The 20,413-nt window shown below is 44.1% G+C and overlaps 1 protein-coding gene across 9 annotated transcripts in view; it reads right to left on the bottom strand.

Moving 5' to 3' along the window:
• The window catches only part of ATP8A1 (ATPase phospholipid transporting 8A1), a 613,161-nt gene that overhangs the window by 247,420 nt on the left and 345,328 nt on the right, over positions 1–20,413 (bottom strand). For all 9 annotated transcript variants that reach the window (XM_063920998.1, XM_063921003.1, XM_063920996.1 and 6 more), the window contains 2 exons: positions 12,946–13,051; positions 12,057–12,139 (listed from right to left, as the gene is read on the bottom strand). In XM_063920998.1, coding sequence (XP_063777068.1) covers positions 12,057–12,139; positions 12,946–13,051 — 189 coding nt within the window. The remainder of the gene's footprint in view (positions 1–12,056; positions 12,140–12,945; positions 13,052–20,413) is intronic.

The following is a 20,413-nucleotide window of genomic DNA, read 5'->3' as shown; positions in this document are numbered from 1 at the left end:
AAGCACTCCCCCTCCACATTAAGCGAGCCTTCCTCGTCAAACACGTCGACACACGCGTACCGACATACTTCACACACACAGGGAACCTCTTTTCTGAAGACAGTATCCCCTTCAAGGCCCTTTGGAGAGACAGAGAGAGAGAGTATGCCAGCACACACCCCAGCGCAATGACCCTGGAGACCAACACAAAATGTTTTTCCCCTAGCCGCGCTGTATAATATGTTATCCGCCAATTATGTGCCCCCCCCCCTCTCTTTTAAACACCCCTTCACCGTGTGTAAGCAGGGAAGAGTCCGGGGAGCTTCCTCTCAGCGGTGCTGTGGAGAGAAAATGGCGCTGGTGAGTGCTGAGGGAGAAGCCTCGCCCCCTCGGCGGCGGGCTTCTGTCCCGCTCAAACTTACTAAAATATGGCGGGGGCTCTTTTATATACATGTACAGTGCCCACCTGTACATGTATATTGTCTTTTGCCATAATAAAGGTGTTCTATTGCTGCCCAGGGCGCCCCCCCCCCCCCTGCGCCCTGCACCCTTACAGTGACCGGAGTATGTGAGGTGTATGGGAGCAATGCTGCAGTGCTGTGCGTTACCTCTGTGAAGCTGAAGACTTCTGCCGCCTGACGTCTTCTGACTTAGGTTCTTCTGGCTCTGTGAGGAGAACGGCGGCGCAGCTCTGGGGGTGAACGCCCAGTAAGAACCTGTGTTCACCCCCTCTGGAGCTAATGGTGTCCAGTAGCCGAGGAAGCAGAGCCTATCTTAGACAAGAAGGTCTGCCCCTCTCTCCTCAGTCCCTCGATGCAGGGAGCCTGTTGCCAGCAGTGCTCCCTGTAAAAAAGTAGAAAAAAATCCAAACAAAAATGCTTCTAGGCAGAGAACTCTGCAGAGCTCTCTGCAGTGCACCCATCCTGCTCTGGGCACAGTGTAAAACTGAGGTCTGGAGGAGGGGCATAGAGGGAGGAGCCAGTGCACACCCAGAGTCCAAAGCTTTCTTAAAGTGCCCTATCTCCTGCGGAGCCCGTCTATTCCCCATGGTCCTTACGGAGTCCCAGCATCCTCAAGGACGTTAGAGAAATTATATTGTGATTGAATTTTGTCCTTCCTACATGTCACCAAGCTGTGTGTTTGCTGATTGCGCTCAACACCCAACTCAGAATATTTATCACCAGGTTTACTTACACGGTTTATGGATTGCCTGAGTTACTAAGCTAATGAACTCCATGCATTCAGATAATTTTTTTTAAATCATTAAATACAGCAGTCAATAACCCATCTTACAGCTATGAAGCCTGGCTTGTCCACTGCTGGTATTTACCAGGCTGGTTGTAAAGGAGCGCACTGGCCACAACAAACAGGCATTCATACAGAATATGATGCGCCAGAAAACTTGTACTGAACTGTTTCCTCCTGCTAACCCGCCATAGCTCATCAGCAAAGAATAGCCTTAGCAGGTACAATAGTTGCTCTGCAAGTAAAAGCAGAATTCTTTGCCATAAACATGAGATTTGGTGCGCCTCTAGTCTGGCAAACAATCAGTATTCATGCCACAAATCGATGTGTGATATTCACTTTAGTTAGACATGTCCTGAGCTGGACTCCATGACAAGACTGAGCTGCTTAATAATTTATACCCACACCATTAAATGCTCATTTGTGAATATGGTAAATTAATTATGGAAATTTATTAATAGACAGCTGAAGAAAGGAAACCCAGTACTCTGTTCCAATTAATGACAAATAATGCTTTTTCTTTGCCTACTATAGAAGATGTTTAATTAAAATCGCACAAAATTAGAATTGCAAGTTTGCTTGAAGTCGTTGCCATTGCTGACTGCGTTATAAATATGGAAACTGTTCCAGAGAATCATACCGCTACTACTGCTAACTCTGCTGCCTAAATCACGGTCTCAGGATTAAGGGGGTTATAACACAGATGATCTGCGCTCATCTCTGCACATGCTGACTGCCCTCCAGCACAGGGCAAGGCCGCCCAGCATGTGTGAGGGCGCTCCCCGATGCATCCGCAATTAATTTGTGGACGCATCGGATCTAAGGTTAACGCCTGGCAACAGCCATTTTTTTTCCCAGGGAGCCTGCATTTGACATCACGCAGCAGCCCTGAAAACGGTCCCATCCCGCCCCGCAACACGATCGCCTGTCAATCACATTGCGGTCGCATCCATCGGGGATGCAACCGCAATGTGCACAGCCGCGCAGCTACTGTGCGGCTGCTGCGCATGCGCAGTCTGCCGTCACCACCAAACTGCGCTGCGGGCCTCTGTTGCGGCCGGGTCTGAATGAACCTCTCAATGCTTTGTCTGAAGAACATTAATTAATAAAAAACATGAACTCAACTAGCAAGATTACATGCACAACGGTGGCCGTGGCGATGTCCGCACAGAGCTCTGGGGGAATATTCCATAAGCAAAGGACAACAGTGAGCAGACACCCACACTACAACATTGTGATACCTTGTGTGCATTAAACAGGAGTGTGATTAATTGACTGCAAACTTCAACATATGGCACACATAGCTAGAACCATCACAAACAGTCCAATGTGGACTCCACAGATCAGGACATCATCGCTGCAGAACACACTACTCATCACACCGGGCAAAACTGGTTTAAGTTCAGTGGTGCAAAGAGCACAGGCAATGCACTATAACACAATGGGGGGAGTACTATGGACATGGACCATGCTTCACCACATTTTCAAACAGACTGGTGAGCATGTAATGCCACCCTAAACAATGCTACCATACTTGAGCACTTGTATTTAACAGTGAGCTCTTCTAGTGGTTATGTAATGCAGTTCTATGTATTTTCCTGGCATTGTCTAAGTGCAGTCTTTTCATTGGAAGCAAATGCTAATCTTTACTACGTGGTACCAAGTGATCAGCTTCATACCATACTGCACCAAATATTTAATGAGTATGACTATTACATTATCCATATGTCATGGTCTTCTCAGTCACTATATCTGAGATCAATTCAGTGTTACATAACAGGTCATAACAAAGAAGCAGATGGCATTACTACAACCATCAGCCAGGTGCCAGGTCTTGTGGAAGAATGCTGGTGGATCTCTTCTTCACAACTCCGTGCCACTGCACAATCCTGCCATACTGGGCCACAGGTGACGTTATACCTGTATGTGGGTGTATTTTACATTTAACCACTTAACTGACGATTTTTCCCCCAAAAAAACGCTACGAAATTGTTGTGGGGTTTTTATGAGTGAATTAGGTGAAGAACATGAATTTAACCCTATCCCAAATTATTTTTGTTAACAAAAATAATAATTAAATAACATTTTTTAATTTAATTTTTAAAAAAAAAATATATTTCCCCCCAAACATCGATTGGGATCATGATGACCAGCGGAAACATATGAAACAAAATGAATGCCGGGACAGGCTCCGGGTACACGGGGAGGGGTGGGGGTAATTGGGAGGGTTAATTTACACTCCCCAGCGGCTGCTATTGGCTGGCTATTGGGGAGTCCTGATCAGCAGTGATCGGCAGCACAGCAATCAGTAGGGAACAGTGCAGGGGGCAGAGTGATCGGACCCTCTGCCAGCAGCAGCGGAGGGAAGTTTCCCGCCCCTGCCGCTGCTAACACTGTTTATCTGACTGGTCGCATCCTGTGCGACCAGGTCAGATAAAGCACTTGCAGGCATGGTTGCATCTGATGCGACTATGCCATGCAAGTGGTTAAGGGACAATGGGGTAAAATAAGAATTTACTTACCGATAATTCTATTTCTCGGAGTCCGTAGTGGATGCTGGGGTTCCTGAAAGGACCATGGGGAATAGCGGCTCCGCAGGAGACAGGGCACAAAAAAAGTAAAGCTTTTTACCAGATCAGGTGGTGTGCACTGGCTCCTCCCCCTATGACCCTCCTCCAGACTCCAGTTAGGTACTGTGCCCGGACGAGCGTACACAATAAGGGAGGCAATTTGAATCCCGGGTAAGACTCATACCAGCCACACCAATCACACCGTACAACTTGTGATCTAAACCCAGTTAACAGTATGATAACAGAAAGAGCCTCTTAAAGATGGCTCCTTAACAATATAACCCGAATTTGTTAACAATAACTATGTACAGTATTGCAGATAATCCGCACTTGGGATGGGCGCCCAGCATCCACTACGGACTCCGAGAAATAGAATTATCGGTAAGTAAATTCTTATTTTCTCTATCGTCCTAAGTGGATGCTGGGGTTCCTGAAAGGACCATGGGGATTATACCAAAGCTCCCAAACGGGCGGGAGAGTGCGGATGACTCTGCAGCACCGAATGAGAGAATTCCAAGTCCTCTTTTGCCAGGGTATCAAATTTGTAGAATTTTACAAACGTGTTTTCCCCCGACCACGTAGCTGCTCGACAGAATTGTAATGCCGAGACCCCTCGGGCAGCCGCCCAAGATGAGCCCACCTTCCTTGTGGAATGGGCCTTAACAGATTTAGGCTGTGGCAGGCCTGCCACAGAATGAGCAAGTTGAATTGTGTTACAAATCCAACGAGCAATCGTCTGCTTAGAAGCAGGGGCACCCAACTTGTTGGGTGCATATAGTATCAACAGCGAGTCAGATTTTCTGACTTCAGCCGTCCTTGAAATGTATATTTTTAAGGCTCTGACAACGTCCAACAACTTGGAGTCCTCCAAGTCGCCAGTGGCCGCAGGCACCACAATAGGTTGGTTCAGGTGAAGCGCTGATACCACCTTAGGGAGAAAATGCGGACGAGTCCTCAGTTCTGCCCTATCCGAATGGAAGATTAGATAAGGGCTTTTATAAGATAAAGCCGCCAATTTAGATACTCTCCTGGCGGAAGCCAGGGCCAGTAACATAGTCACTTTCCATGTGAGATATTTAAAATCCACCTTTTTCAATGGTTCAAACCAATGGGATTTGAGGAAATCTAAAACTACATTTAGATCCCACGGTGCCACCGGAGGCACCACAGGAGGCTGTATATGCAGCACTCCTTTAACAAAAGTCTGTACCTCAGGAACTGAGGCCAATTCTTTTTGGAAGAATATTGACAGGGCCGAAATTTGAACCTTAATAGATCTCAATTTGAGACCCATAGACAATCCTGATTGTAGGAAATGTAGGAAACGACCCAGTTGAAATTCCTCCGTCGGAACACTCCGATCCTCGCACCACGCGACATATTTTCGCCAAATGCGGTGATAATGTTTCGCGGTGACTTCCTTCCTTGCCTTAATCAAGGTAGGAATGACTTCTTCTGGAATGCCTTTCCCTTTTAGGATCTGGCGTTCAACCGCCATGCCGTCAAACGCAGCCGCGGTAAGTCTTGAAAGAGACAGGGACCCTGTTGTAGCAGGTCCCTTCTCAGAAGTAGAGGGCACGGGTCGTCCGTGACCAACTCTTGAAGTTCCGGGTACCAAGTCCTTCTTGGCCAATCCGGAGCCACTAGTATTGTTCTTACTCCTCCTCACCGTATAATCTTCAATACCTTTGGTATGAGAGGCAGAGGAGGAAACACATATACTGATTTGTACACCCAAGGTGTTACCAGTGCGTCCACAGCTATTGCCTGTGGATCTCTTGACCTGGCGCAATACTTGTCCAGTTTCTTGTTGAGGCGAGAGGCCATCATGTCTACCATTGGTCTTTCCCAACAGTTTATTAGCATGTGGAAGACTTCTGGATGAAGACCCCCCTCTCCCGGGTGAATATCGTGTCTGCTGAGGAAGTCTGCTTCCCAGTTGTCCACGCCCGGGAAGAACACTGCTGACAGTGCTATTACGTGATTCTCCGCCCAGCGAAGAATCTTGGCAGCTTCTGCCATTGCACTCCTGCTTCTTGTGCCGCCCTGTCTGTTTACATGGGCGACCGCCGTGATGTTGTCCGACTGAATCAACACCGGTTTTCCTTGCAGGAGTGGTTCCGCCTGGCTTAGAGCATTTTAGATTGCTCTTAGTACCAGAATGTTTATGTGAAGAGACTTTTCCAGGTTCTCCATACCCCCTGGAAATTTCTTCCTTGTGTGACTGCTCCCCAACCTCTCAGGCTGGCGTCCGTGGTCACCAGGATCAAATCCTGTATGCCGAATCTGCGGCCCTCCAATAGATGAGCCTTTTGCAACCACCACAGAAGATATACCCTTGTCCTTGGCGACAGGGTTATTCGCAGGTGCATCTGAGGATGCGACCCTGACCATTTGTCCAACAGATCCCTTTGGAAAATTCTTGCATGGAATCTGCCGAATGGAATTGCTTCGTAAAAAACCACCATTTTTCCCAGGACTCTTGTGCATTGATGTACAGACACCTTTCCTGGTTTTAGGAGGTTCCTGACAGGTCGGATAACTCCTTGGCTTTTTCCTCGGGAAGAAAAACCTTTTTCTGAACCGTGTCCAGAATCATCCCTAGGAACAGCAGACGTATCGTCGGAAAACAGCTGCGATTCTTGGAATATTTAGAATCCAGTCGTGCCGTCGAAGAACTACTTTAGATAGTGCTCTTCCGACCTCCAACTGTTCTCTGGAACTTGCCCTTTTTAGGTCGTGCAAGTAAGGGATAATTTAGATGCCTTTTTTCTTTGAAGAAACATCTTTTCGGCCATTACCTTGGTAAAAAGGCCCGGGGTGCCGTGGATAATTCAAACGGCATCGTCTGAAACTGATATTGACAGTTCTGTACCACGAACCAGAGGTACCCTTGATGAGAAGGACAAAATTTGGACATGGAGGTAATCCTTGATGTCCAGGGACACCATATAGTCCCCTTTTTTCCGGTTCGCTATCACTGCTCTGAGTGACTTTATCTCGATTTGAACCTTTTATGTAAGTGTTCAAAACATTTTAGATTTAGACTATGTGTCACCAAGCCGTCTGGCTTCAGTACCACAATATAGTGTGGAAAAATAATACCCTTTTCCTTGTCGTAGGAGGGGTACTTTGATTATCACCTGCTGGATATACCGCTTGTGAATTGTTTCCAATGCTGCCTCCCTGTCGGAGGGAGCCGTTGGTAAAGCAGACTTCAGGAAGCTGCGAGGAGAAGATGTCTCGACTCTCCAATCTTTACCCCTGGGATAATACTCGTACGATCTAGGGGTCAACTTGCGAGTGATCCCACTGCGCCCTGAGACTCTTGAGACTACCCCCCCACCTTGAGTCCGCTTGCACGGCCCCAGCGTCATGCTGAGGACTTGGCAGACGCGGTGGAGGGCTTCTTTTCCTGGGAAAGGGCTGCCTGCTGCAGTCTACTTCCCTTACCTCTATGTCTGGGCAGATATGACTGGCCTTTTGCCTGCATGCCCTCATGGGAAAGGAAAGATTGAGGCTGAAAAGACGGTGTCTTTTTTAGCTGAGATGTAACTTGGGGTAAAAAAGGTTGGATTTCCCAGCTGTTGCTGTGGTCCCCAGGTCCGATGGACCGACCCCCAAATAACTCCTTCCCTTTATACAGCAATACTTCCATCTGCCGTATGGGATCTGTATCACCTGACCACTGTCGTGTCCCTGACATCTTCTGGGATATATGGACAACGCACTTATCTTGATGCCAGAGAGCAAATATCCCTCTGTGCATCTCACATACATATATATAGAATGCATCCTATTAAATGCTCTACATGAATAAAATATTTTCAGTCAGGGAATCCGACCAAGCCAACCCAGCACTGCATCTCCAGGCTGATGGCGATCGCTGGTCGCAGTATAACCACCGTATGTGTGTATATACTTTTTAGGATATTTTTCCAGCTTCCTATCAGCTGGCTCCTTGAGGGCGGCCGTATCTGGAGACGGTAACGCCACTTGATAAGCGTGTGAGCGCCTTATCACCCTAAGGGGTGTTTCCCAACGTACCCTAATTTCTGGCGGGAAAGGGTATAACGCCAATATTTGCTATCGGGGTAACCCTACGCATCATCACACACTTCATTTTATTTTATCTGATTCAGGAAAAACTACAGGTAGTTTTTTCCACTCCCACATAATACCCTTTCTTGTGGTACTTGTAGTATCAGAAACACGTAACACCTCCTTCATTGCCCTTAACGTGTGGCCCTAATGAGAAATACGTTTGTTTATTCACCGTCGACACTGTATTCAGTGTCCGTGTCTGTGTCGACCGACTGAGGTAAATGGGCGTTTTTAAAACCCCTGACGGTGTTTCTGAGACGCCTGGACCGGTCCTAATAGATTGTCGGCCGTCTCATGTCGTCAACCGACCTTGCAGCGTGTTGACATTCTCACGTAATTCTCTAAATAAGCCATCCATTCCGGTGTCGACTCCCTAGAGAGTGACATCACCATTACAGGCAATTTCTCCGCCTCCTCACCAACATCGTCCTCATACCTGTCGACACACACGTGCCGACACACAGCACACACACCGGGAATGCTCTGACAGAGGACAGGACCCACTAGCCCTTTGGGGAGACAGAGGGAGAGTCTGCCAGCACACACCAAAAACGCTATAATTATATAGGGACAACCTTATATAAGTGTTTCTCCCTTATAGCATCTTTTATATATATACAATATCGCCAAAATCAGTGCCCCCCCTCTCTGTTTTAACCCTGTTTCTGTAGTGCAGTGCAGGGGAGAGCCTGGGAGCCTTCTCTCCAGCTTTTCTGTGAGAGAAAATGGCGCTGTGTGCTGAGGAGATAGGCCCCGCCCCTTTTACGGCGGGCTCGTCTCCCGCTATTTTTGAAGTTAGGCAGGGGTTAAATATCTCCATATAGCCTCTGTGGGCTATATGTGAGGTATTTTTTGCCTCTAATAAGGTTTTTATTTGCCTCTCAGAGCGCCCCCCCCAGCGCTCTGCACCCTCAGTGACTGTTGTGTGAAGTGTGCTGAGAGGAAAATGGCGCACAGCTGCAGTGCTGTGCGCTACCTTTATGAAGACTCAGGAGTCTTCAGCCGCCGATTTTGGACCTCTTCTCTCTTCAGCGTCTGCAAGGGGGCCGGCGGCGCGGCTCCGGTGACCATCCAGGCTGTACCTGTGATCGTCCCTCTGGAGCTAGTGTCCAGTAGCCAAGCAGCAAATCCACTCTGCACGCAGGTGAGTTCACTACTTCTCCCCTAAGTCCCTCGTTGCAGTGATCCTGTTGCCAGCAGGACTCACTGTAAAGTAAAAAACCTAAGCTAAACTTTCTCTAAGCAGCTCTTTAGGAGAGCCACCTAGATTGCACCCTTCTCGTTCGGGCACAAAATCTAACTGGAGTCTGGAGGAGGGTCATAGGGGGAGGAGCCAGTGCACACCACCTGATCTGGTAAAAAGCTTTACTTTTTTTGTGCCCTGTCTCCTGCGGAGCCGCTATTCCCCATGGTCCTTTCAGGAACCCCAGCATCCACTTAGGACGATAGAGAAATATATATATTACCCCGATATGGGGGAGAAGCCGTATCAGCGCACCTTATGTGCGCGGATATCTCTTCTCCCTCATGTAAGACATTGGCGGAGTGCGCCTCTGTCCATATCGGCGCCGCTATCTAAAAGATAGCAGGCCGATATGCTTGGGCAATGTATGAACGGTCAGCATCGCTGACCGTTCCAACACCTGCAGCTGCTGATTTCGTCAGCTGCAGGTGGCGATGCCCATAGACCACAGCAGGGAAAGTGCTTTCCCTGGCTGTGGCGGGTGCCGGCTACGGACTGCGTTGGGGATCTCGCACGAGTAGCGAATTTCCGTGCATGTGCAGAAGAGCCGACCGGGAAAGAGACACAGCGCTTCAGCACAGAGCTGACGTGCTGTTAGCTCAGGGGGATATCGCTGGAGGGGGAGCTTTCACTCCCCTGCTTCGGCAGACAACATGGTGTTGATGTCCCTTCCTGCTTCGCCTCAGTAATGAGGCGAAGCAGGAAGTGTTATAGTGGCACGATGTATGCCGCTATAACACATTAATACATACCCCTATGGCACATATGTATTTAAGACTCCATATTAACCAATTTAAATATTGCATCTAGTAGTATATAATTTGCTAATCCAATGAGAGTTTCTTTATACCATTGGGGGGGAGGGGAATGTAATAGGGTATGAGAATTAGGAAGTGAGAGATTTTGTGAGATTTCTCCTGTTTTTTGAATGTGGCAATCATTTTAATAAATAATTGCCATGGTCAAAAAACAGAAAAACTCTCACAAAATCTCTCACTTCCTGATTGACACACCCTATTACATTCCCCCCCCTCCCCCTCCCTCCCCCACCGATTGTGGCACTTTTGCGTGTTATAATTCCTTTTGCAGAGTGGAAATGGCTTTGTACCTCAACGCACAGCAGGGAACACCTATAGAAATACATAGTATCTCTACTCCTATACCTCATTTCTATAACTATGATTACTGGCTGACTGGGTCGATAATTGCACAGTGTATGGCTCCTTAAAGGGATTATTGTTTATTTCCCAAAAACATCGTCGCACGTATTTTTCTTGTTAAAAATAAATTGGCAATTTATTGTACAGCTATGAGCCTCCTGTCTGTCCTTGTTTCATGTCTAGTAAAGGGCCAGCAACAGTCTTACATCTGTAACCCACCGCCTGACAAATCTGTACATGGGAATAATCCATTTATAATGAAAATGACAATATAGATATGTAGCAAGGAAGGCTTTCATAGATTCCCAAATCTATGGCTAGAACAGGATGTCAGCATACAGATGTGTCCACTTACATCTAGCCTCCCTGCACTTTAAACAGCCCTTCTAGACACACCATGCCGTGACTAGCACAGAGTGTCTTTTCATGCAATGTTTTCTATTAAAATGCAGCTTATTTGCAAACCGATGCACATAAGACGCACAAGCAGCTTTAAAGCTGATTAAAAATGATCCGCGGCATGCCTATGTTCTGTGTGCGACCGTGGCTGTATCCGCATATGGAGTGGTACGCTACAGAGTAAGCACTGTAACATAGCACTTCCTATGCATATAGTCGTAGACGCACACACAATATAGGCATGCAGATTATAATTTTAATCAGCAAAGTCTGCTTATGCGTCCTATTCGCATAGCGATGCTAATAACATGCATTTCTGGCAAAAAGATGCATGATGCTAACTGAGTTGCACATGTCCTATCAGCTCACTCACGCCAGGCATCTCCTGCTACGTGGCGTATTGAGCCAAGATGTACGAGGACACATCTGTACTATCATTAATTACAGAAACTTACTTTTCCTTTCCAAATACACATACATAGCAGTCTCTCGTTTCTGTGCATTGTGTGGTCTGACAATGTCTTAGTCAGTGCTAAAGTGCCCTACAGTGACAAACGCCATTCATTTTGGACAGTTTTTATCCAAACTTAAGAAGAGGAGTGATAAGTTCTAATAACAGACACTTTACTTGTATTTACTTAAAGGCAGAAGATGCATCTACTGGTAATAACCTACACATGGGCAGGAGGGACACAGAGCATAACCAAATCAGCAACATAATGCTGAAAAAACCCCAAACCAGGACACCTAAGATTCCTTTAACTGGCAATTCTGGTAAGAACTGCATGGTCTGCTTCCCTGAGTTACGCTAGTATTTTACCACTGAATACTGGTAATGGGCACTATGAGCTGACTTTTACATACAAGTAATAAATAAAGTAATATACATAAAGTAATATAATAAAGATTGAAATGGAGCATACAGGTGTACAAACCCTCACATAGGGGTCTGTTAATGAAGCAGTGAAAAGGGTGGAGAAGTGAGCCAGTGGAGAAGTTGCCCAAGGCAACCAATCAGCATTGAAGTAACATTTATAATTTGCATACTATACAATTGTACGGAGCAGATGATTGGTTGCCATGGGTAACCTCTCCACAGGCTCACTTCATGAATAGACCCCAATATCTCCACACTGCACTATGCTAAGGGACAGTGGAGTTAATGTATTACATGCGATTATGATTAAACAAAACCAATGCATTTTTACAGAAAATGCAATGGTAACTTGCAAGCTACTACAATTACTTTTGAACAATGTGTCCATGATACAGTATACTTCCTTTAGTCACTGAGAAGAGTAACACGCAAACACTGTACAAGTTAATTCCTCCTTCTGAATTACCAATAAAACTTACCGATTCTATGATTACAGAATCAGGAGTTCTTCCAGTAAAGACAAAACGCAGTTGCTTTGCTGCTCTTACCAGTGCCCCTTCGTCTGAAAAATATGACATGAAGGTACAGTTAACTTAAGGGTAAAACCGCGTTTTTAAAAATAAGTTTATCGATCATTGTTCAGAGCATATTACATGCCGTCCATATCTATGTCAGTGTACATGTTGCCTTGACAAACTCTCTGATACTGATGAAAGAGAGGAGGGGGTAGGCTAAAGCCAAGCCAAGCCAATAAGACGTTTCCATTGCTACTTGGTACAAAGCTTGTCATTCTCATGCCAACAAAAGACTTTGAATGTTCATGATTTATGAATGAGTGACTTGTGAATTTTCAGTATAAAGACTACATGATCTAAGGATTCAGCATTGCCTATGGACAGCCATGTGTTGGAGGTCTCTGAACATAGATCATTTCCTGATTGGAATATGTAAATCATCAACGTATTGTACTTTAAGCCTAATATAAAGGTTTGAGTAAGTGAAAATAAAACCAGATTTTGTGGGGGGGGGGGGTGGATGACACCCAACATATCTGCAAATAGCTCACTTCACTGTGATATTATCTCACTCTTAGCTACAGTATATACTTTTGTTAACTAAAGATCTGTCAGCTCAGACAGTTTGGTATTCCTGAAGTGGTTTGTGGAGGAGATTTACTATCAGGTTTGTTTTGCTTCAGTGTCCTATATACTTACTTACAAAATATTCTGTAATGGGATAATGTAACAGGAGAGGATGGGCCAGATCGTTTAAGTCATATTGAAAGACAGACCAAGTGGGTAAGGGAAACAAGTGGTATCTTGGAAAGGTATTCAGTATCCATTCTGGTTCCTTGCCTGCAGGGCTTACCAGGAGATGATGCCTGATAGATGATCTGATCTCCATCACGTTCTGGAACAGTAGTATGACAGATTGCCATCATTGTAAGAAACTCGCATATCACAGGGGCAGTGGGCTGAAAAACAGATGTGACAAAAAATGAAACCACCTACAGTTAATCATTTAAACTTTAATTAACTGCTCAGCTGGGACTGATTAATAGCACAAGTTTAATGAGTGAGGACAATGCCTTATTCTAATGTGCTACCATGCAACCAAGGTTACCCAACATCATTTAATTAGCATTATGATTAATTATTTTCCAGTAACAAGTAAAGTCTTGGTACTGGGGGACGATGACTAGGCAGTGGAAGGGGAATCTCCTATAAAAAAAAAACACACTTCTTTTTAATGCCCATTTATTTTTATTTTTAATCAATATTGCTAGAATTCACCTCTCCACCCCAAAACAACAAAAATTCCCTCGCTCTTTAATCAATTTTTTAAAGCAGCAATGATTGCACCTTTAAAAATACGGGAAATCTCGTGCAAAATTCCGTACCTCGGCACACTCAGACTCTATTACATATCCCCCAGGAATGAATGTAAAAACTTCAGAGCTAGGAGAGTGAACTGCATGCAACCAAGCCCCCCATAGAGACATCCAACCCTCCCCTAAAATGATGGAAATACACATGTCTATTTACATATTAACAGAGATTTTTCCATTCATTACAATGGTTCCATACATTTCAATACTCAAGATATGCATAAAAGGTTCTAAACATGGAAATTATTATATATATTATCACACTCTATTTTTTTTTTTTTTTACATAGAAGCATTTATGATTTTTTTTACCATCTACACTTGGCAAACTCTTAGTACTATTGCTTCATATCACTGGTGGACACGGTGGATTGACTGTTCAAAGCCTGTCTTTTCAGTTTTATAAAGGCGGGCTCAATAACATTATATCTGGATACTGATATACCAAATACACAGTCTGTCTTTCCCTGATATCCCTTGGGATATCAGGGAAAAACAAAGACTGTACCCTACAAAGACGAGAAAACTCTGCACCTGTTGAACTCTGAGCTGTAATAGCACAGTTTTACTCACAACCACCGGCGGACATCGGAGTAAAAACGTCCAAGGTCTTTATATTTTCATGAAAAGGTGCTAATGATTTTTGATTATCTATCTTACTATTATGAATACAATATCTGTTTTTATTTCATAAGTTTCAGCTCGACTATGATATATTCTGTATGCACTGAGGGTCCCCAAAATGATGTCAAACTGGTCCACAGCACCGTATCGGGAAGCTGCTGCGGAATACTTGCTTTCTACTGTAGATACAGTTTATATGGCAGAGTGTCACACATGGCTCCTTAGACGCTTAGGTAAAGCATTAAGCTGTAAAGTTGCGACACATTTCAGCAGTGATTAAATCGCATAATAAACCTGGCATGAATGTTAAAATGCTTATGTAACAGCACCTACAAAGAGAATACAAGGCTGTTTGCACACAACGAGTTATGCTCAGATATATTACAGGAGGTCTATTTAATAACAAAAAAAAACTCCTGATTAAGAAACATAGGGGCAGATTTATTAAGCTTGGTGAAGTGATAAAGTGGCAGGTGATAAAGCACCAGCCAGTCAGCTCCTAACTGTCATTTTTCAAACCCAGCCTGTAACATGGAAGTTAAAATCTGATTGGCTGGTCCTTTATCACCCTCCACTTTATCACTTCACTGAGCTTAATAAATCTGCCCCATAGTTTCTCTTTTATATGGCTGAAACCAATGGCAACAAAATAGCATGGTTTCAGGTGGATAGGCAATCAGTCTGGTTATTAAGCTACAGTACTATTGGCACGTGAGGCGGGGAACGTCATTTGCTGACTGCGCAGTATTAACATTCTCAGTTGTATCATTATTTGATAATGCTTTATGTTTTTGCAGTTGCAGGGTGTAAGTTACCCTACTTGGTAATGCTGTGACAGTACGCTTTCTACGGATACCAATTAGTAATAAATTGTAACCTCTTACATTAACATTTTCAACTAACTTAGCAAATATATTGCCGTTAAAGATACAGCAAAGCTCTAAAATGATTGACAAGAGAAACCCAAACCAACTCCCTACAGTGATTATTGCTTTCCACGCTGTAATGATACAATATTTCTTACTATGGATTTGTGCAATGTGTGCATAGCCCTCTGTTGGCTCACCAGACAACATGTTGATAAAATGATAGTTATAATTAAATAGTTTATTCCATAGCCACTTGTGAATATTCCCAGATGTACGGAACAGGCCCAGAGGCCTGCTTTATTACATTGTTCTCAGACAGCAGCACATGTCACGTCCCTCTGTGCCCAATTTATATAGCAACAATCACGTTCTCCGCACTGTAGTTGTAGCTCAGTCCTGCACACTACTGACATAACCCCAGCTTGTAAGTGTGATGATGTATGGCTAACCGACAGCTTATGTTGCTTGAAGCTTAGGCATAACTTCATAACAGTCAGACAATAAAAGTACTGCGCACAAACAGATGAGCGCAAGCCAGGAGCTCAGTGTCTTGCTGAGAACAGTGTATATGGAGATATAAAATAAGCGTGTTAATTTTCCTTATACAGTAGGTTCTACACTGCAATGAGTTTAATCAGGACGTTAAATTAAGAAATTAGGGTACACTTCTTAGTAACTGCTTTATATTTTGAGTCTTTTTTGGGGGAAACAAAGGTGTTTTCTATTATGGAGAATTACAGAACTGTATAAACTGCAAGCACAGAAAACATCAGGATTATAAAGCTGAAAAACGCTGATATTTTATACAATAAAAGTGTGATAAGTGGGCAGGTAACGGATGTAAATGAAAAATCTGATGTTCCATAAAAAAGGAGCAGGTGTGCAGCTTACTGCCATTATTGTATAATTATACAAGAGACAAGTGGAAACTTGTAATAATAAATATGGCTTAATGCCAACTGCTAAGGCTGCATCAGGTGAGATCAAGCAGGTGAGGAGCTATCGGAGGTAGAGACCAGGGGGGTCATTCCGAGTTGTTCGCTCGCAAGCTGCTTTTTGCAGCTTTGCACACGCTAAGCCGCCGCCTACTGGGAGTGAATCTTAGCTTATCAAAATTGCGAACGAAAGATTAGCAAAATAGCGAATAGACACTTCTTAGCAGTTTCTGAGTAGCTCCAAACTTACTCGGCATCTGCGATCAGTTCAGTGCTTGTCGTACCTGGTTTGACGTCACAAACACACCCAGCGTTCGCCCAGACACTCCTCAGTTTCTCCAGCCACTCGCACGTTTTTCCCAGAAACGGTAGAGTTTTTTCGCACACACCCATAAAACGGCCAGTTTCCGCCCAGAAACACCCACTTCCTGTCAATCACATTACGATCACCAGAACGAAGAAAAAACCTCGTAATGCCGTGAGTAAAATACCTAACTGCATAGCAAATTTACTTGGCGCAGTCACACTGTGGACATTGCGCATGCGCATTAGCGACTAATCGCTCCGTTGCGAGAAAAAAATACAGAGCGAACAACTCGGAATGACCCCCCATGGGCCTAATTCAGAGTTGATCGCAGCAGCAAATTTGTTAGCAGTTGGGCAAAACCATGTGCACTGCAGCAAGGTGTGGCAGATATAACATACAGAGAGAAATTTGGGTGGAGTTCAAACTGAAATATAAACTGCAGTGTAAAAATAAAGCAGCCAGTATTTACCCTACACAGAAACAAAATAACCCACCCAAATCTAACTCTCTCTGCAAATGTTATATCTGCCCCACCTGCAGTGCACATGGTTTGGCCCAACGGCTAACAAATTTGCTGCTGCGATCAACTCTGAATTACCCCCCAGATTAGCAATCCTAGAAATTGACACAGAATGTACAGTATAGAGGTTTTGGGATGGACAATTCAAAGTATGCAACGTATTTCAGCGCACAAAGGTTCTCTCATAAGCCTATACTTGCTGAAATGTCTCCACTACATTGTAAACCTTCATTTGTATGAATGTGTGTAGATTTACTGAAAAGACAAATGCAGTAGATCGCATCTTTTTTCCATAGATATCTGCAACACCAGCATGGGTTGGTGCCAGAAGAAAATATACAAGCGCCCATACTCTCACCAGCGCAACTTTCTCACCAGGCAAACGTTCTCAGTATCTATTTATTTATTAACAGTTTCTTATATAGCGCAGCAAATTCCATTGCGCTTTACAATTGGAAATAACAATGATATAACAAAACTGGGTAATAAACAGTCAGAGGTAGGAAGGCTCTGCTTGCAAGCTTACAATCTATACAGTAGTAACTTTTGTTGTTTCTACTGTGCATAAACATGTTAAAATAGTCACTCATTGAGTTCCATTTACAGTGTATCCGGAAAGTATTCACAGCGCTTCACTTTTTCCACATTTTGTTATGTTACAGCTTTATTCCAAGAGGAATAAATGTATTTTATCCCATAAAAGTCTACACATAATACCCCATAATGACAATGTGAAAAAAGTGTTTTTGAGATTTTTGCTAATTTATTAAAAACTAAGAAATCACATGTACGTAAGTATTCACAGCCTTTGCTCAATACTTTGTTGATACACCTTTGGCAGCAATTACAGCCTCAAGTCTTTTTGAATATGATGCCAAAAGCTTGGCACATCTATCTTTAGGCAGTTTCACCCATTGCTCTTTGCAGCACCTCTCAAGCTCCATCAGGTTGGATGGGAAGCGTCGGTGCACAGCCATTTCCAGATCTCTCCAGAGATGTTCAATCAGATTCAAGTTTGGGCTCTGGCTGGGCCACTCAAGGACATTCACAGAGTTGTCCTGAATCCACTCCTTTGATATCTTGGCTGTGTGCTTAGGGTCGTTGTCCTGCTGAAAGATGAACCATCACCCCAGTCTGAGGTCAAGAGTGCTCTGGAGCAGGTTTTCATCCGGGATGTCTCAGTACATTGCTGCATTCATCTTTCCCTCTATCCTGACTAGTCTCCCAGTTCCTGCCGCTGAAAAACATCCCCACAGCATGATGCTGCCACGACCATTATTCACTGTAGGGATGGTATTGGCCTAGTGATGAGCGTTGCCTGGTTTCCTCCAAACATGACGCCTGGCATTCACGCCAAAGAGTTCCCTCTTTGTCTCATCAGACCAAAGAATTTTGCTTCTCATGGTCTGAGAGTCCTTCAGGTGCATTTTGGCAAACTCCAGGCAGGCTGCATGTGCTTTTTTACTAAGGAGTGGCTTCCGTCTGGCCACTCTACCATACAGGCCTGATTGGTGGATTGCTTCAGAGATAATTGTCCTTCTGGAAGGTTCTCCTCTTTCCACAGAGGAATGCTGTAGCTCTGACAGAGTAACCATCAGGTTCTTGGTCACCTCCCTGACTAGGGCCCTTCACCCCCGATCGCTCAGTATAGATGGCTGGCCAACTCTAGGAAGAGTCCTGGTGGTTCCAAACTTCTTCCATTTACGGACGATGGAGACCACTATGCTCATTGGGACCTTCAAACCAGTAGATATTTTTCTGTTACCTTCCACAGATTTGTGCCTTCAGATAATTCCTTTGACTTCATGCTTGGTTTGTGCTCAAACATGCACTGTCAATCACAGTCGATACCCACCATCCAAGTTATTGTCAATAATACCCACAAGCATTTCTTATTTGAAACAGCAGGAGGTATACATTCGTTATCGCCTCCTTCGGTGCAGAAAAAATGGTTGAAATGGAAGGAATTTCGAGAGCGACGAGGGCTTCCTTTGACTATTACTAGCTCTACAGATTTATCACAATTACATTCACCACAATCTGATACTACCCGATTACACTTGATATCCCATACTTACTATTTAATATCTATGTTTGACTATGCCGTTTTAGGAACACGCCTATAAGTTTAATCTGACCGATGTCTTTATGTTTTCCTATTTGTGTCACCGTATTGTCTCTCTCCATGTCTTACTCTTCTACTTGCTCTGTTTGTTGTTTTCTTTGGTTTATATTTGTTTGTTGCCGAATTCGGAAGTACACGATTAGCAAATTGAATACCCCGTTGTATGATTATTGTAATATGCAAGTTATGCTGGTTACTCGATTCAGTCAACTCTCTTGAACATCCTCTGTACTGTGTACTAATATTCTTGGTTTTAGATTTGTTTAAAACTAATAAAAATCATTATACAAAAAAAAAAAAAAACATGCACTGTCAAGTATGAGACCTCATATAGATAGACAGGTGTGTGCCTTTCCAAATCATGTCCAATCAACTGAATTTATCACAGGTAGACTCCAATTAAGCTGTAGGAATATCTCAAGGATGATCAGTGGAAACAGGACGCACCTGAGCTCAATTTTGAGCTTCATGGCAAAGGCTGTGAATACCTATGTAAATGTGATTTCTTCGTTTTTTATTTTTAATACTGTAAATTTGAAAAAATCTAAAAAAAAAAAAAAATTTGGAGGGAAAAAATGACTTCATTCCATGTTGGAATAAGGCTGTAACATAACAAAATGTGGAAAAAGTGAAGTGCTGTGAATACTTTCCGGATGCACTGTACATCTTTAGAAGAGGCTACTTTATTTGGGGACAGCACAGGGTGTGATAGGATATATCATGCCGACATTCAGAGGGTTGTTATGGTCTGAATGCAGACTGTCAAATTGTTGACATGGACGTTATATTTAAATGTAACATGCTGACATACAGAAATGTCGACTTGGTCCTAATGTTGATATGATCATTATGTCAACACTGCATGTCGACGGAATATTTGCATAAAATGTTTATACTATTTTACTCTAACCCTATATGTAGCACTAAATGTACTGTAGACATTGTGAATGTCAACATTATGATCATGTCGACAAGTTACATGTTGACACAGCGGCCATGACGACAACCTGACTAGGTGCCTAAGAAAACTGGAACGCTGCAGCGTTCGCAGTATGAAGTCCCGTGGTGTGTGCGCAGAAGCCACACTGGGCATGCGTTAGATGCGATGGCATTTCACTGGTGCGATCGCCTCTGCCTGATTGAGTAGTGACGTAATCGCCAGGTGCGAAAGCATCGCAGCTATGCAATGCTTCCGCATGTGTGCGGGGTGGGAAGGGGGGGGGGGGGCCTGGCATGCGGGACGGACTAGCCCTGTGCTGGGCGTCTCCCCGCATGTCAGAGACTATTAAAAAACGCACATCTACGATCATCTCGGAATCACCCCCACGATACCAATGCCCCTGCTTTGTTCTCAGCTCAATAGGGGAGGGACGCTCATCACAAAACCTCACACCTAAATTGCTCCATCGGGTTCCATCTAGTGGACGCTAATTCCCCCCATAGAGGTGAGGAGCAGTGTTAGCCTTGTATTACATAGTGTTATTATATAGGATATTCCAACTCCAATAGTAATTTATATATTATGTATACAGCTTATTATTATTTATATAAATTAATTAAGATTATTAT

This window comes from Pseudophryne corroboree, chromosome 1 (genome assembly GCF_028390025.1).
Source record: "Pseudophryne corroboree isolate aPseCor3 chromosome 1, aPseCor3.hap2, whole genome shotgun sequence".
Classification (NCBI taxonomy): Eukaryota; Metazoa; Chordata; class Amphibia; order Anura; family Myobatrachidae; genus Pseudophryne; species Pseudophryne corroboree.
Note: the sequence above shows the minus strand (reverse complement) of the source record. Positions and strands in the feature narration are given on the sequence as shown.